The following is a 24,791-nucleotide window of genomic DNA, read 5'->3' as shown; positions in this document are numbered from 1 at the left end:
GGAGTAAACTGTATCTGCGATTTAGCGATTCATTGTTTCCTTAAATTAATGAGGTAAAATTTAAATAATCAAAGTTTATAAACGATCGTTGATGTAATCAACGCTCTCGGAAAATGTAAAGTTTGTATGATAGGGAAAAAAAAAGAGTATTTGAAACTGCTGAATAAAACGGTAATTGTTGCCGTCGAAAAAAAAAAAAAATGAGATTCTTTAAAGGAACTCGAAAGGATCGCGGCCTAATAATATAAAACAGGCGCACTCTGTGACATGGGTTTATAACAATTTAGATTTGTTCGAGTAGAACGTTGTTAATTATAGAGCAGAAATTACTGAAAATAAGATAGACGAGATTCAAAGTTTCAATAAATTTTACGAAGAGGCCTGAAAAAAAAAATGCCCAGCTTTTTGCCCTAGAGAAACTAACCAGTAACCCCACTTTGTATCCAAACATTATAATAAACTCATCAAGTTTCTACTGACATGTATATATATGTTTGTGTATAACCCCCGCAACCCGGAACATCTATGCACAGCTACTACTTTGCTTGCTTTCTTATAATCTATCGCAGTCCGTTCTCATTGTTCTCGTGAATAACACTTGTGATTAATAATTCGCGAATCGCGAAAAGTTTAATCACTAACGAACAAAAAATAACCCAAGGAAGAAAGAAAGCAAAGTAAGTAAACGAACTTGCATTGAAGAGAAAGGATACGAAATTGCAAGATAAATTCTTAGAAATTCACGAGATAATAAAAGTATTATTACTGAAAACACCACATAATTACATGACTACAATCATTATTATTCGTCGGCATCAACATTTTCAATTATAAAAGATACAGATAGAAGTGAAAAAATTTAAAACCAATAAGCTGAAGAAAATAAATGTTTTTTAGTTAATTAATTATTTTTATATATTTAATTTTTAAATTATCACTTATTTTTAAATATTTACGTAGGATTTGTACGATCACTTTTTGTAACCTTCTCGATGATTTGTCACGCAATTATTTTTGTGGAAAAAAATATGGAGGTTCAGTAAGAATATAGGCTTTCTAAATTCGCTTAGTCGGAGACGCATTAAAGTATCCCCGGAGGCGAACCGACCATCGCGTTCGCGCGTAAAGAAAGTTGGCAAACGTTAACTCGTGAAACTGAGCGAGCGTCGAAGGTGGTTTTAACTAAATCACCGCGGACTTCCAGCATGATCTCGTCTTAAGTGGCGCCCGTGGGACGTGTCCAGAGAAGAACCGACATCCACAGAAACGGTAACTGGCGGTCCAGCCACAAGCATTAGACCCGCGTGACTCGCGCACAACTCAGTTATTCCGCGAGGAGATGCGAGAGCGACAAAGTTGCGCGAGATATTATCAGTCGGGACAGTTTTAGCGGTGTAGATAAAATTTCTCGCGATTATTTTTCTTCCTACAAGGATACGTCTTCGTAGAAAAGTCTCTTTTGATTAGCAGAAACGGCTGAAGATCCATTATGACGTTGCAACGACAAATGTGCGAAAGCATAGTTTTTGAGAGACTTTATTTATTTGCATTTATTTGAACTTTTATTTCTCTAGGATCGCACGATGATATATCAGGTATTTCAGCTCCTCACTTAATCGATTGCTCTCGTCTTCCCTCGAGAACCCGACCATGGATATAATAACCGCGTACGCATCATTAGCGAGAGTTTCTCAACTAATTACAAACAACTCCAGGATGGTCTCGCGCGATCGCGATCTAATTTCGCAAACCGTTGATTATGCCGGCATTAAATTCCGTCCCCGATTCTCAATCAGACCGGCGAATCTAGCTTGCACCGCGGGTGCATGATAAACCTTCGTGGTGCAAAAAGTAGAAAGAGAAAGATTCTTCGCGCTTTCCACAGTTCCCTTCCTGTCCCCTTCTCCTTTTTTTTCTTTCTCCCCGTCCTTTTCTAACATACCTCCAAGATATTCCGAGCCCCTGACGAAGTTCGTAGAGCGAAACGTCGGAATCTATTAAAGTCTCCTGCCTCACCCCGTGAACCCCGACCCCTTATTTTCGATTGCTCAGCCTCCTCTCTGTCTGCTCTCCCCCCCACCCCACCCCTCCCTCCCCTCCCGCCCCTTCTACTTCCCGATCTGGCTCTCTCGCTGGAAGTCAATCTCTTAAAAAGTTCTTCTTCGGAGCTCGTCCTCCGGAGTCAAACATAAATCAGATTACGCCGTCCTCGCGGACTCCCACTTTCTTCGCCCTCCCTGTCGCCGTTACTCCTCCACCCCTTTTGCTCTAGCATCGAAAGTATTCGCCGAGAGACTTTGCCGGAAGATCGCGGAGGTTCTTCTTTCTCTCTCTCTCTCTCTCTCTCTCTCTCTCTCTTATTCGATGTATCTTTTTTGTTCCTTTTGCCCATGTCGACACACGGGATCGAAGTAGAAGACGATAACGGCGATGGCAAGGGAAGCCAAGGAGAAGGAGAAGAAGAGGGAGACGACAGGACGATATGGGCTCCGGCACTTTGGATCCTGTAAATAATGCATGCCGTAATTTCTCGCGACGGTCGGGCTTCTTGGCTTCCTGTGGGAAAGAAGTCCTCGGATATCTTCTCGGTGGGATCCTGTAAAACAGAGGATCCCGGCCAAACGATCGGTCAGCGTATATATGCTGCGCGTGTGACGTCTTTGACACAAACGCAAGTTATAATGATTGGATTACGAAGACATCGAGGTCACGTATCGGAAAATAACTGAGAGACGACGAGCTGATCGCAAACACGAACGATCGATGTTTACTTTTTCATGTGAAAATATTCGCCAATGGGACGTTCTGAAATAAATCATCAGCGAGAGAGGAAGGAATGAATCAATACACAACGTCGAGTTATATTAGCATTATCGATATATCTCGTGGAAACTCGAGATGATAATACGAGGTCTGATAACATTTGCAAACAGCAATTCTTTGCAATATCAATTGCCTCCTTCAATGTAATTGTCAATTGAGTTTAATTCAAAATTTTACGATATATATACATGTAACGCTCATTTAAATTTTTTAAAGCTCTTACTTTTAAATCCGAAAGATTTTAATATCATTCAGAAAGAAATTGCAGGTAAATAATAGAGGAAAGAAATTCGATTGAAACTCCCAGCTGATGTGATTCCCTTGTTACACCATTCTGTCTGGTAAAGCGCAACGCGCATTGTTTTAGCGAAACAACGTATCGATAAATTCAATAAATAAATGTATCACACGAGCTGCGTAAACACGTTGCAAGTTTAATAAAAATTCTGCCCATCGGTAAGCAACATAGGAAAAGAAAACGCAATAGATTCGTCAATTGTATAACATCGGATCGTATTTCCGCGAAGCGCGTTCTGTCTCTCGCATAGTTTCTCTCGGAATCTTCATCCCTTAAACGAACCGAAGCCATTCCGAGATGAGAGAAGAGGCCGGAGATATTTGCAGCGACGACAACGAGAAAAGCTCGTTCTCTCGCAGCGCGGAAGTAAATAAATGAATCGATTATACGGAGACAAATAAGCGGGTTGTCGAACGTGAGAAGATGGACCCAGGAGGACGAAGGGGGTTTCGAAATCTAAACAGAAAGAGAGAGAGAGAGAGAGAGAGAGAGAGGGGGGGGGGTTGAAGAGAGGGAGGACCGATTGTCGAGGAAAAAGTAACGGAAATCCTCGACAGGCAATAATAGGAAGCAATGCGGCAATTGGAAAGTAATTAAAATCCCATCAAGAGGCCGTTGCAGAGAGTCCTGTTAACAGTTTCGCGTTACTCGGAGCCGATAGAATTAGCTTTTCGATTTTCATTATTTAGAGGAACTCCGACGCGCCCTCGTCGCCTATCGCGTCTTTCTTCTTCGGGTACTATTCGAATACCGAGACGGCGCAAATCCCTTCTACGCACAAATGGAAATGAAATAATGGAAACGAAATAAGAGGGAGAGAAAGATAATTTATATAATGTATCGCGAGAAATTGAATGCCCCCTGGACATAGACGTAATAGGCAGAGTTCTATTATGGTTATATAATGCAGTTTTAATCTAAAGCATTTTAGAACTTCTTCAATCTAAAGATAAAATTGATTTGAAATAGAGTAAAATGAAGGCATTTGATAATTGAGATGTAAACAATGTTATATTCTGCATTTCGGTAATTCTCTTGCATTAATTAAAACAGGATAAGCTTTTTTATCGATTTCTCGAGTTACTTATAATAATATATAATTTTCATGAAATTTCATAAAAGATTTCTTTTGCCTAAGATAAAAATAAAGAGCTTGCAGAGTAAAGCTCGAAAAATAAGGGAGTCTGTTTATTCTCATCATGTTATAAAAAATTATGTTTTTTAAAAGAAAATTATTTATACAGAGATAAGGATGAGCCAAGAGATACGAAGCAAGGAGTGGATAGATTAGAAGAGAATTTCTAAAAAGATTTTCAAGTTTTTCTTAAAGCCTGTGGATGTAGCTTTCAGACTCGCAATTTAAATCAGGAAGCTGAATGAACGATTTCAATGGATTATGAATATGGATTTCCGCTAAGATTTTTTTTAGAGGCACAGATTAATTCTCGAAATTCTTATTCGGATGAACGGGAATATTTAACTTGACACGCGAGACTCTCGTGCACTTTCCATCGATTGTATATTGTAAAAATGACTTTGTGGACAAAACACATAGCTTTTTTTCTTTGTAGCGCCAAAATGTCCCCACTCTTTGCCTCAGCCTTAAAAATTAAATAAATGAATCAATTATTTTGACAAATCTCTCCCTCTGAACGAGAATTTTATTTCAAAATTAATTAACAGAAACTCACAAGCAGAGAGAAACATTTGTGTGTTACGATTTTATGATCATATATACCTCTCTCACAAAAACCTCGTCGTCACAACTTTTAATGAGGGAAAATTAATAATTTTATAATAAAATTTCATACACACACGTAACTGCGACACGCGACAAATGCGAATTCTCGACTAACAATGTTGCCACATATATTATATGTGATGAAAATCTATTTTTTTACACAAACGTAACTGATTAGACATAATTGAAATCAGGACTAGTAACTGACTTTTTTTAACTAATTGTATGTTTTTTTTTTATTATTTGATCATCAATATATTTTTACATTTGCAGAAGCCGAAAATTGCTTAATTCAATTTCCTTTCAAAATGGATAAATATAAATAAGTAGGACGTGTTTTTAAATATAAATTCCATCGTTGAACGATAACTTTATGAATCTTTCATCGATTCCAGAGTAATAAAAAAATCACTCATTAATAAATAACCGTTCTCGCAATAAATAAATTTCTGTTATGAGTCCTGATAAATAAAATTTTTCGCCGAGGAACGAAAGAAAGATAATGGCAAAACCGGAATTCATGAATATTTTCAGACGACCCTATGGTTAACACGGACTTCCCTGTTAAGAGATACACAGCTGTACAATATACCCAACCGGCGGCAGCTATTTCTCCATTGTCCAAATCTACACGGCATCTCTTGGTACCAGAGCCGGACCCACGATATTATTACACCCATCGTGTTCATCAAGAGACCATCACCATCGACAGAGATAATTTAAAACATGGTAAAAAATGTTCCCTTCCGAGTCAGTTCTTTTTCCTCGGACAATGCATTTTTTTTTTTATCAGAGAAATAAAAAGGAGCTACAAGAGAAACGAAAATTTGCAGTCGGAAATTTTAATTTGTTTTTTTAAAAAAATGCTGCGCCAACTTCCCAAGCTAATTCTCTTCTGTTGAAGATTTTAAGCAGATTTAAATTAGATAAAAATTAGTGCATCTTGAAACGGTAATTAAATGCACATTTATGTACTGTAAAGTACATGTACTTTATTAATTTACTGTTAATTGTGAATTAACACAAACAAAATATATTAATGCTTTAAAAGCGCTTGTAATGCTTTGAAACGTGGCGCAATAATACTTGACAGAAAATGAAAACTGTGGAAATTTATTTTATTCGAAATCTCGACATCGGTTCGATAAAATAACAATGTCTATTATTCCGGGATGGTTTCAAAAAGTATGTTTATCTCGATTGGGAATTTTTTAATATATAATTTAAAATTCTGTAAATTTTTTTCGAAGAAATACTATGAAATACACATTTGATATCTGAACCTTTTTTCAATATCTTGGTGACGGATAACGATGAGATTAACTCTTATAGGAGTAGCCGCGGCGTATCGACCGACGCCAGCGACGATTCGAGTGGTCACCGCTCTTCTAGGTGACCTTTGTAACGACGACAAAGATTGCACGATACCTAACAGCGAGTGCTCAAACGGTGGCTGCATCTGCTCCGAGGGCTACGCGGAAACTAGCGATCGACAGGAATGCTTCGGTGAGTTCTGAAACTTCGATTTATCAACGTCTATTTCCTTCATAAATATTTAGCCAACTGAAGTTCGTATCAATGTTTCTCTTATAATTAAAGTAACGTCATTTCAAATTAGTTGAACGAGTATTAATTAATCATAATAAAATCATAATTAGAGTATTAATATTAAGGAAGAGAGAGTTAATTGAGAAAGTTTGCGGAGTCTTAAATCATAATAATTCACCTGCAACTTACGTTAATGTTCGATCGATTATACAAACTCTACTCCCATGCGATAAATTATCAACGTTGTTGTAAATTGGAAGAAAATTAACTTACGCTTAATCTCTGTCGTCAGCCAATTACGTGACGGTGACGCCGACCGAGGAATTTCGCGCCTGCCTCTCGTATCCCTGTCACATGACCTCGACGTGCATCGACTTACCCAGCGCAACTTTCGTTTGTATCTGCCGGCCTAATTATACCGGATTGCTGTGCGACGAGGAGATCAACAAGCGGGATTACGAGATACCGTCCTTTGATGGTAAAAGCTACGTCAGGATGAGCCGGCTGAAAGCATATCACAAATTTAGCATCGAGGTCGAGTTCAAAACCTACGCGGACAACGGAATCATACTGTACAATCAGCAGAAGAGTGACGGCACCGGCGACTTTGTTTCCCTGGCTATTGTCGACGGGTCGGTATCTTTCATCGCGATAATCCTCGCTCTCGAAAATATGCTCTTTGAACGTTGTCAAGCATGTTGAAGCAACACGAATCAGATTCTTTCATCTGGCATAATTTTATTTAAAAAAAAAAAAAAAAAAAAAAAAAAAACCTACAAGATTGATTATTTATACGCTTTTTAAATCAAAGCGGCTTCTTTCTTTTTTTTCAAAAAATTTGATGAATATATTATCTAACTGTTTGTGTTATATTAATGGAAAATATATTAAATAGAAATTGTGTTATTTTTATTTTTAGAATCACTGTGTCTGATCTGTGAAACTCATAATTTCAATGTGTCTCAGATATGTGCAATTCAGATATAATTTGGGAAACGGACCTGTAGTTCTCACGTCATCGGAAAGAATAACCATGAAGACCTTCCATAGAGTGGCGGCTAAGAGATATCATAAGGACGGAGTGCTGATCTTTAACGACGGCGAGGACGTGGCCGGGCAAAGTCAGGGAATGCTGAAGTCTCTGGATCTGAATCAAGACACTTTCATCGGAAACATGCCGACTAATTACACCAAGTAATATTCGCTAATGTTGCGTCATTAAATTGAAAAGGAAATTAATTAACGCTTTTGATTAGAGACTTTGAAAGATTAGAGATGCAAGATTGCGATTTTTCCGAACAGAGTCTACGACAATATCGGCACCAGTCACGGATTTCTCGGCTGCATACGCAAGCTGAAGATCAATCGGTTCAGCGTGGATCTTCACGTGGGTCGCGACAAGGACGTCCTCGAGAGCTACCGTGTGAAGGAGTGTGGTGACAATGCATGCGCCAATTTACCCTGTCAAAACGGCGCGACGTGCCAGCCAATCTTCGAGGAGGATCTATGCAACGGCCGGGAATGTAGGAGGCTGCAGAAAAGAGGCAAGAGCAGGAACAATCGAGGCAACAAGGGTGGCGGGGTGAACATAGTCAGATGCCAAGGTTCTCACTGCACGTCCATCGAAAAGACGAGGACCAAGAAGAACGCGAGGAAACGCTGCGTCACCGGCAAGTGCGATTACAAGCTCGAGTACGAGAAGAACAATTACGACCACAGCAATTACGCGGTAGAGAAGTACGAGCCGCCAGACTACAGATGCATCTGTCCGCCGCAGTTCACCGGCAGGAACTGCGAGGAGTCGCTCGACCCCTGCATCGGCGAACCCTGCCAGCACGGTGCCACCTGTGACATCCTACCACAAGGAGGATACGTGTGCAAGTGTCCTCCAGGTAGAACCGGCGAACACTGCGAGATCCGTAAGTGTCTTACAAAAATAACAATTTTTTGCTTGTTATAAAAAGCGCACATATTTGTCTTTTTATTAGGATATCAAAATATTGAATTTTTTTAATAAATATATAATTTAATTTTAAATTCTTATATTATGTATGTTTAGTGGACGCCGAATTGACGGAATTGCTAATTCCCGAGATGAATGGTAATGCATACCTGGAGCTGCCTTGTCTGGAAGGCATCGCGAAAGCGTTTTCCATCGAACTGTGGTTCCTCACCCGCGCGAACGACGGTCTCCTGCTTTACAACGGGCAGTTAAACAACGGCAGGGGCGATTTCATAAGTCTGAATTTGGTTCACGGCAAACTCGAATTTAGATTCAATCTCGGGAGTGGTATCGCCAACATCACGTCGCCTGATCCGGTCAGTCGTGATATCTGGCACTGCGTAAGAATCAGCAGACTCGGTAGAGAGGGAGTACTTCAGCTCGACGACGGAATCGTCGCTAGAGGATTATCCGGAAGTCCTCTCACGGAATTGAATCTGGAAATGCCGCTTTACGTCGGTGGAGTCAAGTGAGTTTTTATATTTTCATCGAATTATTTATCTCTACTGCTTCAGTCATATCTTTTTCTTTTTTTTTTTTTTTTCCTTTTATGTGATAGTTTTCAATTTTTCAATATTTTTCTACACACTTTAAATTATATTTTCCAACACACATATAATTTATACCACCTCTTTGTTTGATTTAAAAAATAAAATCAAACCTAAGATATTCGCGATTGCTTCGTTTCTTAGACACTGGCGGGAAGTTCATCGTCTGTCCGGAGCCTGGACCGGATTGGTAGGCGCTGTGCAGAGACTAATGGTAAACGGCAAAACATATCAGAACCTCGCGGTGAATATTACTCAACACAACACGGAGATTTACGACGGTCTACCGTGTCCCAGCAACGAGAATCCTTGCCACAACGGCGGAGTCTGCCTTCCACTTCTCAACAGTTACCTCTGCAAGTGCGCAAATGGTTACAACGGTCTGCACTGCGAATACTGTAAGTGTTTTCTTCCCAATTTCATTACGCATCTTTCCGCTTATATTTATTTCTACGTATCCTTTTACTTTTCTATTTTCAACTTATAGATTTTTTTATTTATAATTTATTTATATATACAATAACAATTGTACAATTTATGCCAGACGATTTTTTCTGAAACTCTATGTATATTTAGATATTTTTAATTTTTATAAAAGTGAGAATATACATATTTTGACTGGCTGATAAATATTTTTAATGTTATACTATAATTATAATGAAATATATAAATAAAAAAATTATTAAGTTATAACCGATAAAAATATTTCTTTCAGTTATGGGCTACGACGTGCCCGGTACAGAGATATCGGAGCGACCTGTGCGTTTCGAAGGTGACAATTTCCTGCAATTCAAGCATCGCTACGGAAGAAGGTGAATAACGTTTATCCTTTGAAGTTATGTAATTCTGAGAAAACAATGAACGAAACTCTAGATTGCAACGGCGCACATCCTCTGTGATGTTCTATTAGGTGCACTTGAAATTAGCAACGACGTTAGTGAGAGTAGATTAATTAGTGCTCCTGACTAACGATTAATGTCACTAACCTTCTGATTATGTAACCACTAACTAGTACTAACTCGACTAACACTACCCTCGGCGAGTACTTTGAGGAGTCCTACTCCGACTACGACTTGGAGGAGGATGTCGACTACGAGTACGACAGTTACGATTACACGGAGTAAGTTTTCTAATGGAAAGATGACTGTGCTGTACTCGTTTGAGGGATAGATTAATTTTCCTGCTCGCGCATCGTACCTAGTAATCGTGGCGCAACCCAATCACATCCTTAGCAACCATCTTAGATAGAACAGATTATTTGATTGTATAACAGCAAATGTAGCTGACGTAGATTACGTAACATTGCAATTAAAGATACAATTAGACGGGAGCAGTTTTTTTTCTTATATACTAATTTTCTTATAATAATTTTTAGTAATAATTAAAAATTATCAATGATACTAAATTTTAATTGTTGTTTATAGATAATTGACGAAAAGATAATAATAATATTTAAATTCTCCACTTTTTTGTTTTGCTGTGTAAAATTATTGAGAGAATCGATAAAATTAAGTAATTAGATCTTCAAAAAGTTTGTCTATTAAAGAGAATTTTATTTATTAAAATAAATAAAAATAATAAAATAAAGATTTTTATTTCTATTATTTTGAATAATTTTCCCATCTACTTGTACTTCTTGATGTAGAAAACTGTACAGATTTGTAGTGTGAATTAGCATGAGTGTATCTAGGGCTCTTTAATGAATGGCTAGTATTATGGACATGTTTGTTCAGACGCAGGGGACAACAATCGAACAAGTTCGAGTTACGGTTAAGAACGGTACATCCCGAGGGTCTCATCGCGTGGGTTGGAAGAGGAAAATTGGAACACTTCTTTTTATCTTTGCACGATGGTCACGTAGTACTCACTTACAAGAGCAAGACTGAAAATCTATCCGTAAAGAGCAAGGTAAGATAACATTACTCTATTGATCGAACATCTTCTTCATCAATAACTTTAATTAATTTTTTTTCTCATTTTTAATGATTTTTAAATTCACAAATAATTTTATAATATAAATCTCTTTAGAAGAAATCTGTCTGTTTATATTATCAATTAAAAATGATATTTTTAATTATACACAATTTGTCAAATATATCAATAAATAACATATAGAATGACAATATTAATTTTTAATATAAAATAATTGTTCGATATAAATTCTATTTCTATAATGCAAGTAGAACGCTCTATATAGCAAATAAAGCTTGATATTTTTACTCATTTTTTTTCTCTACATATTTTCCTCGCAATAAAATCAACTGAAAATAAAATCATCTTGAAAATAAACTTGTTTTATAAGAATAGATATGCTTGCTTTTCACAAATTTTGACATATAATTTCTGCATTTCTGAATATAATTGCAGGAAAAAGTGGACGACGGAGTCTTTCACCATATCCGAGCGTCTCGACGACGAAAAGCTTGTACGCTCCAAATCGACGAACACACGCCCGTCAAGTTCCCGATGGAAACAACGTTGCTAACGACCAACGGCAAGCTCTTCGTGGGCGGCAAACCCGGTCATCCCGGCATCAAAGGCTGCGTGACGGATTTTATTGTCGACAAACGACGATTGCCGTTGGCTAGACGAAAGATCGATTTCTGCCACGATAACGACGTATGATAACGAACCCCGAGTTCGACGATCGTCAACGCGACGTCGACATTAAAAAACCCCGTCGACTTAACGACGACGAACGAATTAATCGCGCGATTTAAACGCGAGCCTTCGTAAAAATAGTAAGGCATCGCGTCGAACTAAGATCGACAATCGCCTAAACATTGACAACGATAAATATGATAACGAATTCCGACGATAATCAACCCCATTGAAGATTCAGTACTCGTCCCTGCTTTTGCCATAGCGAATTAATAGACTGAACGTGATGATGGATAATGAGAAGCGAGACAATGTGTAAAAGAATCATGTTCAATCCGATCCGATTGTGACGTGTTGATTCCTGCCAGAGTTGTACGAAGATTTGGATCACGTCCGTGCGAATAGTCCTCGATGTAGCGCTGTTGGAAAAAATTAAAGCCTCATTTTTGGCACCATATCCTTGGAGAAACAGAAATATTCGCACAGAAATGCAAATAATTAATAACCTCGTTTGCAAGTGGTATTGCATTTCCTGTGCGAAGATTACGGCAACGGAATCGAAATTACAGATTAGAACTGACACAACTCTTGTTCTCAACAATGATTTTTGAGATATTTTTGGGAAAACGAGAGCTCAAACTCCCTCGGGAAGGGAAATTGGACCAAGACCGAAGAATCTCCAGTCTTTAATACAATGTTTTACGTCTCGTTAAAATGACGAGAATCGACATAAATCCAGAATTATGACCAGTAATGGCATTATTCGTTTAAAAGTCTGAATAAGGAACCAGAGCGCCAGATAAAGAGAACCAAAAACTTCCATTTTAAGATGCCGTTTAAGGAGACGCTATCAAACGGTTTCAGTGACTCTATCGTTATATCGCGTGTGAAATATGCGGACACTATTAGAATTTTTACCGGCGTATCTTAGGAACTTGTTGAGTACTGCTTTCTCTCATAGGGCCATCCAATAAGTAAGAAATAAGAAATTAGAAAAAGTACTCTCAATCTAGTGGCGCATTCAATCATTCGCTATTCTTCGAGCCGACCACAAGTATCGAACTTTAAGTGTAGAAGAAAAGCTACAAGGATCGATCGTCTCGCGATTATTTCACGTTATCATCTGGATACCGGAGATCAATCATCGGGATCAATCGTCGTCGCAAGGATAGAAGAGAAAAAGGAACAAATGGTGAACTAAGTGCTACATTCTCATCGAAAGACAATAATATATTTTTAAGGTAACGAGATTATAATATACATACAAATACGTATATATATATATATATATATATATATATATATATATATATATATATATATGTATGAATCTATCTGTATACGCGTATGTGACGGATGTGTGCGTGCGCGCACATTTAGCGAATTTAGCGAAGAAAGAAGCGAGGTCGCTTATGAAGTGGCCCTCGTGTTATAGGAGCTATACTTATAAGTTGTACTGATGCACATCTAAACGTTTTACAATGTCAAGACTGATTAAAGCGGACGCGAACGGACGATGAAAAAAAAAAAGAAAAAGAAAAAACGACAGAAGAGAAAGAAGAAAAAAAAAAGATAAATCGGTGTTATGTTTGAATGTTCGGTAGAGAGATTTAAATGACCGTGGATTTTCCAGAATAGAAGAAAGATGTATTTTAAAGGACTTGTTGATTTATTGCCAGTAGTAGACGAATTCACACGATACGTTGTTTTTAGGTAGGGGAGGCTTTTTACAAAGTGCGCAAAAAAATAAATATATTATATATATATATATATATATATATATATATATATATATATATATATACAGACTTATATACAGATAAAAGAAGTCTACATTCCATTTGATGGACGGAAACCGGGTTAAAAGTTTTAGGTAGACCCTAATAATGACCAGCGTAAGCACAGTCCGTGGACGTTCAGATCCCGTGAATTACAAATCTATTATAAAAATATTGTATTTGTACGATAAGCTTATTTACTTTATTCTGTGGAAAAGAAGGCAATAATTATTTAAATTTAGTGTAAAAGTAAGAAATCAAATTAATTCGAATTAAAATAATTATTTCAAATTAATAATTATGTGAATTTATAAAGAATAGATATCTCTTTTCGCGCAATTCTTCAGAAGAATTGAATAGCTTTCGATTTAGGTTTTGATTAAACATTTAACATTTATATTTGTAAAGCGTAATGTAAAAATATATTATTTGTATTATTTGCGTATCATTTCTTATATAATACATTACCAAAAATACATAATACACACATAAATATTATAATTTGTATATGTAGCTTAAGTTTTAATTATATTATTATTTATAATTATAATTATTTGAACATCACAATTCCAAAAATCAAGCTAATAAATTGGCTATTAAGTTTCCTAAGCTTGATTTCTAGAAGAAGATCATCATTTTGAAGAAGAAAATATTGTTTTAATAGGAATAAATTGATCTTGTCACCAAAAAAATGTCGGATTTGAACGCGGACGGACTTTCTCCGAAAGTTACGTTTATGCACGCTTGCGTTATGACAAAAGGCAATAAGCAAAGTTCTTCGGGTAATAGCGGAAGCTCGTCGATCGGTGTAACCGATCCCAAATAGTTAGCTTGAATCCGCGTAATCCAGGACGTGCATGAACGACGAAGAGAGCAAATGCGTGAGACGGTTTCTGCGATTGACCTGTAAATAATTTCCACGTACAGCTAAATAACGAATTAATTATTCGTTCTAGAGAGATGTACCATATACTTATAACCGGACCTAAAAATCATCGTAACACGACCTAATTATCATAACTAATTCACGGATTAGCCTTCGAACGATGCTCGCAATGTGCATCATTTATTTTTCGCGTGATCTCGAGAGAGCGCATATATATTACATATGCACGCACATATACATATATATACATATATATATATATATATATATATATGTGTGTGTTACACACGAAATATATATACGAAATGGACACACATTCACACACACACACAAACACACACGCACATCAGACTAATGATGCGACCGTGTTCTTCCCTTTGGACGGATTAGCTAAACGCCTAAGTTAATTGTAAATTTATTATCGTACGCAACCCCGTTGTTGATAATAATTTAAAAAACTGTCAAACGTTTCCACCCTTGTCCGTTGTAGCGAACGAAATGTAAAATGTACAAAGTCCATTTATAAGAATACGACAGAGAAAAAAATTTCTAAAAAAAAAGATCAATAGGATGTAAAAGAATGTACTTTGCAGGATTGATCCTTCTTTCTACGTCTCTCGAAAAATCTCGCAAACAACACGCGAGCAGGCGGATAATAATTCGAAATAGCGAGACTAGAAAGGACAGGACTGGGAACGTTCGGCGGTTACGGATGTTTACGTGATTACCATCGGCAATGTGAGCGCGAGCAGCGGAAACGCTTTCTTCCGGTCACGTAAATGTCGGAAATAAGATCGGCGCGAGGGGCCCTTCGAGAAATATCGAGTTGTGTACCCGGCACGTATGTTCGACGACGCGCATTTCTACAAAATCCTCGGTAACGCGTAACATTGAGAGACACCGTCGAATATCTCGCTGTTTTCTACCACCTGAGACTATAATCTATTTTATTGTATTATTACGATTACCAACATTGCGCCGAATCCCGAAGAAAAATAAAAATTGATTATTATAAAGAGGAGACGAAGAATGCGTTGAAAAAGTGAGGTAAGCACGTTATTATTAAACTTAAGTAAACGCAGTAGAAAATGCATGTATGGTCAGACGCGAGGTCATATCGATGAAATCAATATAATATCGAACATTATTATCGTATAATATTGCGATACTTCGAAGCATTGACAGGATGATTTAATAAAGCAAAAAGTCAACATTTATGTATTATATTATGGCGAGATATCCAAATCAGATAGTCTTCGGGACAAAATCACGTAATTGTTGGCAATCAAACTTAATGTAACTCGGTCTAAGAAACGCTAGTACCATAGATCGCAATATAGCCAAGTATTGGCGAATATACTACAATAGTTACACACGAGGAAACAACGATTTCTTGCTTCTGCAACAAGAAGCATTAACCGATCGATAAAGTTACGTAACGTCCATAATCGCAACATATCGATCGTCACGTGTAGATCGTTTGTTATAAACATCTCCGGAGACAATGTATAAAAGGCTTGATTCAAACTATGGGCTCAGTGTTGCTTCAAAAAAGCTTCATAATATGTTATACATAAATAAATATATGTCCCATTACAATCTCGCAAACCTAATCTGAAAACTTATCTTAAATTAACAAATATAATTTATACGCATACATATAAAAATATTTTGCTTATTATAATCATAAATTTATATAAATAATTTTAAATTATGTATAATATACATAATAAATACGAGACTTGTATTTCATAATATGACTTGCATAGTTTTTTCTTAAGGTTTTATTTTATTTTTTAAGATAATTATTTAATTGAACTTATGCTTATATTGAATTTTAGAGGAAGACATAAAACGATAAAGTTAAAATTAGGTTGTAAAATTATAAATTCTTTATATACTATCGAATACTAAAATAATTAGCTAATGCGTTGCTTGATTTAAAACTATTATATAGAATTAATTGTATAATTAAGTATAAATAATATACATATAATAATAGAAATAATAATATGTAAGTGATAACGTTATAAGTTAGAGGATAAAATTATTTTCTTATGAGTGTGTTAAAGACAAGTAGCTTTTCTGAAACTTTCTAATATGTCAATCCAAATTAATCCGTCCCTGATAGTGTGAATCAAGCCTTATTAATTTCGGCCCGTACTGACATTCTACATTTTGCGCTAAATGGGTCCATTTAATTTTCATCTCTCGAAGATCGCCTTTAATAATAGAAAAAATACAATTCGAAATAATATAGCCACATTCTAGACGCTAGGGGTGGAATGTCAATGCGCGGCTTGGAAAATACGCTTACGTGAAATTACGGCGAACATCGTCGGATTTCTTTGACATATATTCGAACATGCTTTATATGCATATGTCGTAGTATATTTCATGATTCTAGCTACTTCGAAGAACCGAGAATTGGTGTAAAATGCAGTAAGATGTATTTAAAAAGAAAAAAAAAAAAAAAAATCTCCAAAAAACGAAACTTCGCGAGATCATATCGTACAATAAGACATATTATTGTAAAGACGCTGAAAATTTTGTCCATTTTATGTCACGATATTTTCACGACTTAATTAAATTTGCGATATTTCTACAACATATCGATCGATTGCGACCGTTGTCGCCAAGGGAATCATATCCCGCGGGCAACGCGAATATTAATCGTGCACGCAATCTTTGCATACATATCCCCCCCTTCTCTCCCCGGTTTTCGATACGCAAATTTTTGTCTTTTGGAAAGTTTTTTACCCTTCCCGTTTGTCCTATCGTTGACATATCGAAATGCACCAGTATAACGCGAAGCCCTACAAAGAGAGAAACTCGAGAAAGAAAAGCAATTGTAAACATCTTTATTCTATTGCACTTCTTAATTAAAGATGACAAAAAAGAAGGAATGAAGGAAAAGTATATATTTACGCTTCTCGAGACTCGATGCACAGACTCGCTGCAAATTAAATATCTAAATACCTTTTTTTATTTATACTCATCTTTTTTTCTTATTCAACTTATTTATAGGTTCTCGAATTAACCGATAAATTTATAAGAAAAAATATATACATAGTATTTATTGGGTAAATAAAATTGGCATTTCAAACAAGAGAGAGTCGAGAGGAGAAGCGCGAACAGAAAGAAGGAAATTAGCTTCCGTTGCAATATATACGACTAACGCTACTGCCAATATAGAGATAGAGACCCTACGATCGATGTTTTTTCCTTGGAAGGAGTGTGTACATTTTGACGATTCAAATATTCACGTATCATCGAGTGTTGTATCGAACTTGCTGCCTTTGAACGTGCGAAAGATTCGGCCTTGTATTCTCACTGCTCGCTCAATGCCATAAATGGCACACAATTTTTCGCCAGTACATTAAGATGTACCTAAACGAGTTTCGAGTTTGCGATTCTAAACTTTTCCAGACCGATACGAGGGTTTTGGGGTGAAGCCCAGTTCAGCTGGCGCTAAACGCGCGGTGAAAATACGAGGCCTCGGTCTGTCCTGGCATCATCGTGTTAAGGAGGCTTATTTATCGAGAAGCTTCCGCTCGGACGGACATTAAATACCCGTTTCAGCGTCGTCGCCGTCGTCTTTTTCGCGCGAGAGATGCACGCCACATGCAGGCGCCCCTCTTATTAATTAATTTCTTTTTTACTTTGATATCGTCTTTACCGAGATCACACACCTGGCGTTCGCTGACCTAAAGTAATCGAGCTACACTGTGTAACAAAGTGCGCGTTGTAAAGTGACTGTATATACAAATATAAATTATGCGATTACCTGCTCTTTTTTTCTCCTCTCCTCCTTTGAAATGGTTTAGCTTGAAAAGAGAAATATATATCAGAGCTATATATAATCTTATTTGGGTAAAAAATAAGTGTGAGATGTACAAACTATCGAAATGTCTTAAAAGAGAGATAAAGTAAACAGAATATGTAAGACATATTAATTATTTATTACGCGCTATATTTATAAAGATGACTGTCTCAAAGAGGTACTCCATAAAAATTGTATTAATCTTACTGATCACTTTACTGTCGCATTACATAACATATCTCACTTGCACTATATTCGTGAAATATTTACATCAATTTGCATTCATTCATTCTTAACATACAAAATCCAACGAATACAACAAATCACATAATATACAATGGTCATTTGTGTTACTATAAAATATAGGCGAATAAATACAGGCTGCGAATGTTCTTTCGAAAGAATTGATAATATTAATAGAATTAGAAAATAATAATTATATAATAATTATCAACTATAGTTATTATATAATTATTAACTTATTTATTTACTCATTAACTCTCCAGTAAAAGGTTCCTGTCCTTCCGAATTTCTTCAAGTCGTTGATTATATTCCTGACGAATTTCTTCGATGGGCTTAATTAAAAATATCGGCACATCGTCATCTCGTCTCTGCAAAATAATCGAATTTAAGTAATACAACGTAAAAAATTCTTAACGACAGAGCAAATTAATTATCAATTTTTGTCAAGTTTACTCTTTAGTGATTCATCCTTTAGTAATAAATAATTAGATTTAAAAAAATATATCTAAATATAAGAATATTAGTCTCAAGCCAATTTACCTGGAAAAGACATTCGCCTTCGAATTCTAAATACTTTTGCTTCCTTGCTCTCAATAACAAGCCTACGCATTTACTGCTAATATTAGTATAAATGTTGAAGATGTCACCAAACGTGATGGCAATTACGTCGGGTTGATCCCGACAGGGTGTCCCTTCATGACTAATAATTTCACAAAGTTCCAGAATTTCCTTCAGTATATGGGCATTTGCCTTACGACCACGCATATCCGATAAAGAACCTGCTTCTGGTCTAAAGCGAATCAATAATAATATCACGGTTAAATTATAAAACAAGTATTGATGAAATTATATATCGCGTAAAAAGACAATTTTTTTATTAAATAAAAAAAATGACAAATCTAACTAAATTTCAAATACCTGCCGTATTCCTCTTTGGAGAATTTTGGTTTTTCAATGTTCAGGCCAGACGTGAATGGATTTTTGCTCTGCTTATCTTTGTGTTTGTTGGCATATTGATTGAACATAGCAACCTTGGCTCCCAAGGATTCCTTCAAAAGTGGTACAAAGACATATTTATTTTTAATATCGTTATTTTTAGTCAATTTAATATATTAGTTCATTTTGCAATTTGCTCGCGTAAAAAACGCGATTCTCTATATGATTTGAAATTTTTAAAATGAAAAAGAGGAAACATAAACGTAAATTTCCTTTAATTTTTAACTTCAAGTCATTTGGAAAAGGAAAACTACATATTCAACTATGCAGACGTCAATGAGTTAAGTTATTCGACACCTTAATAAGCCAGAAATTTTTGGAATTTTGCCAATTTGAACGTATGGGTTGACCCTGACCATAAAAGATGTCTCAGTGGCATCTTGACAAATTTTCACGGTCATATCTGTAGTTACATTCATTTGTACGTATTCATATCTCTCTATTCATTTCAAAAATTGGACTTTAACTATCTCGTCACTTTACGGAAATAAACTACATTTGTGAAATTGTCACTTTCTTAGAGTAACACAAGACAAATGTTGCATTTTGTTTCTAAATTTTATTTATTAAATATTATAATCTTTTAAGCATAATTTAGCATCCATAAACTTTATTATTTATTCTGAAAATTTTATTTATCAAAAAGATAGGATATTCAATTTACATTTTTATAATTCTCATCCTTTATTTTCAATATAAAATATTTTTGTATTAATATTTAGCCTATCTAAAAGTTTCCCTTAAAAAAGCATTTTATCCAATTTCAGGGTACATTTTCAATGGATGTTTCGATAATTCTATAGTGTGACTAAAAAAAAAAAAAAACACATACTTCAGCAATACTTACATACATCGCAGCCATTGCGGCGTCAATTTTAATCCAACAAAGTTTAAAACAAAATTTTTTATTTTATCTAAATGATAAAATTGTCTTGAAACGACACTGTGCTTCACTTTTCGATACACTGAGATATCGAATATGACGTTTATGCTCGCCACTGCCGGCGCGAATACGACGTCGCGACGTCGCGCGTCTCTTTTTATAAGAAACCGACGGCACCGAAAGGCTCCCACCTTTCGATATTTCGGCTCGGGCCGAAATATTTGCCGCATTTCCGAGCCGATTCCCGGACTCTTGATTGGCTGCCAAACGACCCTGCGCGCTCCGGAAGTGATAATTCCTCAATTGCGCGACCCATCTGCTTCGCGGATTCATTCATGTTCTGCTTTCGGGAATTAATTCGTAAGCGAATTTCACTCGTTTGTTTATCTGATAAACGCTCGGTGCGATATATTTACGGGAAACAGATCCTAACATTTCCAGAGAACATCAATACGCATTCGCTCGTAAATTTGGCTTGCTAATCGTTCAGGAAACGTAAATTTTAAAAATTGAAGACTTGGCTGTCCAACATTTTAATTCAGACTTATTTTACTGAATTAATATAAATTGCACGTTTTTTTATTATCTATAACAAAATTTTGAAATTTTATTCTCACGTAAATAATTATTGCGTTTTTCATTTAAATATTCTGAAGGCTGAATTATCGTTTATAGAAATTAGTGATCTTCACGTGACGATCGTGTTATTATTCAGAACATCTGAGTACCTGGCAAAGAAGCTGAGATGTGCCACGAGTATTTGACACGTATTTGATTTCCCAAATTAACTATCGGCAAGGAAACAGGCAATAATTTGTCACTGACAGATAGACAATATACGAGTTGGCATTCGGACGCGCATAAATCAAGGCACAGGATGATTTACATTAATATACAAAGCATCTTCATTTCTAAAGACCGAACAGGTTTGCGCGAAACCTCCCTCATCATCAATCCCTCCATGAACGGCTGTGTTAATAATGTCTATGAAATCACATGCTTTTTCCTTATCGTGACAAATTCTGTTTTTATTTGACAGAATATGCATTGTACCTAAAAGTTTTAAAATGATTGTTTTATTATGATAAATAATATGAAAAATAAACTTCAAAACGTATAAATGAGATTTATAAAAAAGGAATTGTAATTTAAAAGATAATAATAGTGCAACACAATTTCGCAATATTGTTTACAAGTTAAGTAGGTCTCGCAAAATTCAATTTTATTACGCAAATCGATCTTTTATTCGTTTCGTGAGAAATGTTAACTGCGCGCAAACATCGTCAGACGGCTAGTCATAAAAGGAGCTTCAACAAGGAGGTTGACGTTTATGACGTCGCATTCTCAGCATTCAGGGAACACATTTCAAAATTAGATCTGTTTTTGCGCACATCAGCAAATTAATACGTCACGCTATCTTTCTTACTGTAGTACGGAAGTGCGCACTTATGATAAAATTTTATTTTCTTCTTTGTTAAAAAGAAATAATTTCCTTAAAAATATTAGCGTTAAAATTGTAATATTTTTAAAAGTCAATTAATTATTAAAGAAACTCGATCTTGAGATGACTGAAATTTTAAAACAAACTTAAATCTGGAGAGTTTTAAATATGCTGTGTCAAAAATTTCAGGGACCATACATATTACGATCATCGCGCAGAGAATTCTATAAATTATCCCACCGATGACCCTCGCGATGTGGCGATGACCCCGCGTAGTGAATTCTTTTGTTCTCTTTGTGAGAAAAGCTCATCCCGGAGATGTAATAAAGCAAAATCTGCTGGAATAACGCAATGAGCTTAACCTAAGACAACGTACGGGATTAGAAATCGGCCACGTGCGTGCTATAAATAAGCAAGAGCGTGGATTCGTACGGTATAACGGAAATAGGATGCTGGAGTTTACGGTTTAGCGACGGTCTCTCAATGAAACTCCATGCGAAGTATTTTTATAACCACAGCAAGAAGGTAAACTTTGGAAAATTTTCCCTGCTGTAAAACACACTTAAATCTTTTTATTTCCTGCAGGAAGTTGTTATATATCTGTAGCTTATTATTTCTTCCGAGTATTAATAACGGTGTTTTTGACATGGAATCATCGGCTCCCTCCTTTGGAGATCGTGATCAACGATATCTAAATTTAAGTACGAGGCTATTCTGTGATAGGCATTCAAAGCCGTCACATGAAAGCAATATATTTCTCCAACCGATAAAAGATGCGCATCTTGTTTTTGGCACGCGACATTAAATTTCAGAGTAATTAGGCGAAACCGCGTTGACGAACTGATGTAACTGAGGCCAAATTAAAGTCATAAAACCGCTCGGATGACATCGAGCTATTTCCTGAATTATCTAGATATCTAGTGTAGCAATAGTAATTTAATATTAATAAAACGTCTTACTTTCATCTGCGAAATAATACGAGGATCAAAGAATTTATAATATAATTTAATTTGTGAAAACTTGTGTTGCTTTTACACAATCACATATGACATACCAAAAAGCCACGCGTGAAACTTCGCACGTGCGTCAACGTAAATGCACGCGCCATTGACCGATGTCAACGACACGTGGGTGTCAGTATTCGAGTATTTTTTCCCGTCACAAACTCGAAATATTTGGCACTCACATTTTATTAGTCACAGCCGGTATTCGTGCTACTGACAACTCGTCCATCTTTTATCTCTTTTTTAAAATTTCCATATAATTTATAGAATTCTTTTATTCCCAAGAGATTTTGATATAAAATAATTATAATAATATATTGAAGAAAAAAAATTCTGAGACTTGACACTCAACAGTAAAAATAAAATAGTTACCTTGAAGATGAAGAAATTATATAATATTGAAAACCTAGATATATATTCTTCTTAAGACATTGGCCACGCTAAAAAAAAAACTTGCGAGAGAAAATATAAATTGGATTATCAAACACAGATAGAAAGGGTGAGTTCCTCATTTCCTAGTCTTGATTAAATGACTTTGTGGGAAGCGACGTCTTTCTTCAAAGTACGATATTTGACATTCTAAAGAGAGTTTTAACGACTCTTTAAAGACTCTTTAATTTCTGTAATTTAAACAAAGGTAAATAGAAGAGAGAATTTCTCTCAATTTTAATCACTCTTGTTTGGCATTTTATAAATATTTCTGACGTAAAATTATTTATTTATTAGACACGCTTGATATAAGAAAAAATATATATAAGAATCTATAATAATTTAATTATAAATATCAAGATAACCCTATGTAAGAGACTCGTAAGTGTCTCGTCGCTACACAAAGGATTAAAGAAAGCAGGTTGCCTTGACGTAACGATCGACCTGGATAAAATAGAACATGTATTAAGGGTGCCGTTAACATGCATGCACGCTCGGCTAAAAGCGGAAACCAGGAAGTATCCATGAGTTGTCAAATTCATGAAATCTTGTTTACATTCCTAGATTGTTGAGTCTCCAAACTTGGAATACGTATTTCACGTAAACATCTCAATCCGTCTCGGATTTGACGTTTTGCTAACGCATTCCTCGTTTTTAATGTCTGGGGCCAATCGAAATATCCACGAAACGTCAAAGAGTTGTGTTAGAAAACGTTAAACGTTAGAATAACGAATGAGTCTGCAATCTAACCGCGGAAATCGCGAGTATCTCTCCCGTTCCTTCTCAGGTATTTTTGGTCGACGATCGCGTTATTTTCGGCCGCGTTCGTCATGAATCCGGAACTCGCCACGACTAATAGTCGTTTTTAAATCTAATTTACGAGGATTTCCGTTGTGACGATCGTTCCGAGTTATTTGAGATGGAATTCATCTCAAATAACTCGATAATATAAACGCCCACGCGAAACAATGGAAAAAAAGTCATTCTTTGCTTCTTGAATACGTTTTAGATTTCATCAATGAAAAAAATTAATTAAAAAATTCAATAAAAAGATATATGTTCTTGTTAAAGAAGTAAAAAGAAAAATTGAAAATAGAAATAAAACCAAACGTAATTTAATTTAGCCAGTATAGTTATGTCCGGTCATTTCTTCACTGGTTAGACACATAAAACGATTAATTAACCAAAGCAAAAAAGAAACGGCTTTATTCAATAAATTTCATTGCAAAATACGACACATTTGAGAACGATTCGCCACTGCAGACGATTTTACCACTGACCTCTTCAGAATCACTCTCCATCTCTGAGCTGTAAAGCGACCGTCGCGAACGCCAAATTCTATCAAAGAAATTATCAGGTTACCTAATTGAATTGATTAGATCTTAAATTACGTTACCGCGCACGTCAAGGTTAATTTTCTTCGGAGATCTTTGGAGGCAGCACTGACCTCCGTCACGATGACTTTGGAACAGCTGCTCGATTCTATTTATGATCTAGCGAACACGTGACGCAGCCGACATCTTCGAAAATTTGAATTAAATTTCTATTAAAATAACGTGTGATCTTCTTATTATAAAAATATTATATACATTATACTACATTTGATTTTAAAAAATCAGTAGAAATAATATTTCCACTTAAATAAAATAGTGAAAAATCGTGAAAAAATTCACATTGATAAAAGTTGGACACGGCCAGCCGTAGTTATATCCGCTGGCCTCCTTCTCATTGAAATTTACAATCATTT

The 24,791-nt window shown here is 35.9% G+C and overlaps 2 protein-coding genes across 9 annotated transcripts in view; one reads left to right on the top strand and one right to left on the bottom strand.

The window, feature by feature from the left end:
* LOC140672493 (agrin) overlaps window positions 1-17,875 on the top strand; it is a 335,476-nt gene extending 317,601 nt beyond the window's left edge. For 5 of the 6 annotated variants that reach the window (XM_072904689.1, XM_072904691.1, XM_072904693.1 and 2 more), the window contains 11 exons: window positions 5,397-5,591; window positions 6,195-6,368; window positions 6,703-7,042; window positions 7,377-7,604; window positions 7,713-8,329; window positions 8,470-8,881; window positions 9,105-9,358; window positions 9,676-9,772; window positions 9,973-10,080; window positions 10,694-10,868; window positions 11,328-17,875. In XM_072904689.1, the coding sequence (XP_072760790.1) occupies window positions 5,397-5,591; window positions 6,195-6,368; window positions 6,703-7,042; window positions 7,377-7,604; window positions 7,713-8,329; window positions 8,470-8,881; window positions 9,105-9,358; window positions 9,676-9,772; window positions 9,973-10,080; window positions 10,694-10,868; window positions 11,328-11,585 (2,858 nt within the window). In that variant the 3' untranslated portion in view covers window positions 11,586-17,875. The remainder of the gene's footprint in view (window positions 1-5,396; window positions 5,592-6,194; window positions 6,369-6,702; window positions 7,043-7,376; window positions 7,605-7,712; window positions 8,330-8,469; window positions 8,882-9,104; window positions 9,359-9,675; window positions 9,773-9,972; window positions 10,081-10,693; window positions 10,869-11,327) is intronic. The other variant, XM_072904692.1, reaches the window with a different exon arrangement.
* A 293-nt stretch (window positions 17,876-18,168) lies between these two features.
* LOC140672501 (actin-binding Rho-activating protein) lies at window positions 18,169-24,480 on the bottom strand. Of its 3 annotated transcripts, XM_072904703.1 has the most exons (5): window positions 24,441-24,480; window positions 24,325-24,382; window positions 19,210-19,340; window positions 18,832-19,081; window positions 18,169-18,659 (listed from the first exon to the last, which is right to left on the bottom strand). In XM_072904703.1, exons 2-5 carry the CDS (start codon window positions 24,343-24,345, stop codon window positions 18,543-18,545), a joined length of 519 nt encoding a protein of 172 aa, XP_072760804.1. In that variant the 5' UTR covers window positions 24,346-24,382; window positions 24,441-24,480; the 3' UTR covers window positions 18,169-18,542. The 3 variants fall into 3 exon arrangements, with proteins under 3 accessions (XP_072760804.1, XP_072760806.1, XP_072760805.1); XM_072904705.1 differs by lacking the exons at window positions 24,325-24,382; window positions 24,441-24,480 and adding an exon at window positions 20,139-20,396; XM_072904704.1 differs by lacking the exons at window positions 24,325-24,382; window positions 24,441-24,480 and adding an exon at window positions 20,135-20,379.
* Between the last annotated feature and the right edge of the window lie 311 nt (window positions 24,481-24,791).

The sequence above is a fragment of the Anoplolepis gracilipes genome, chromosome 13 (genome assembly GCF_047496725.1).
Source record: "Anoplolepis gracilipes chromosome 13, ASM4749672v1, whole genome shotgun sequence".
Lineage (NCBI taxonomy): Eukaryota > Metazoa > Arthropoda > Insecta > Hymenoptera > Formicidae > Anoplolepis > Anoplolepis gracilipes.
Note: the sequence above shows the minus strand (reverse complement) of the source record. Positions and strands in the feature narration are given on the sequence as shown.

What these genes read in the sequence shown, in the direction of transcription:
- LOC140672501 (XM_072904703.1), bottom strand. Translation starts at nt 24,345, where the DNA reads ATGGAGAGTGATTCTGAAGAG. An exon ending in TCCAAAGAGGAATACGGCAG is followed by an intron (nt 19,082 to 19,209) that starts GTATTTGAAATT and finishes GATTCGCTTTAG; the next exon opens with ACCAGAAGCAGGTTCTTTAT. An exon ending in AAGGCGAATGTCTTTTCCAG is followed by an intron (nt 18,660 to 18,831) that starts GTAAATTGGCTT and finishes ATTATTTTGCAG; the next exon opens with AGACGAGATGACGATGTGCC.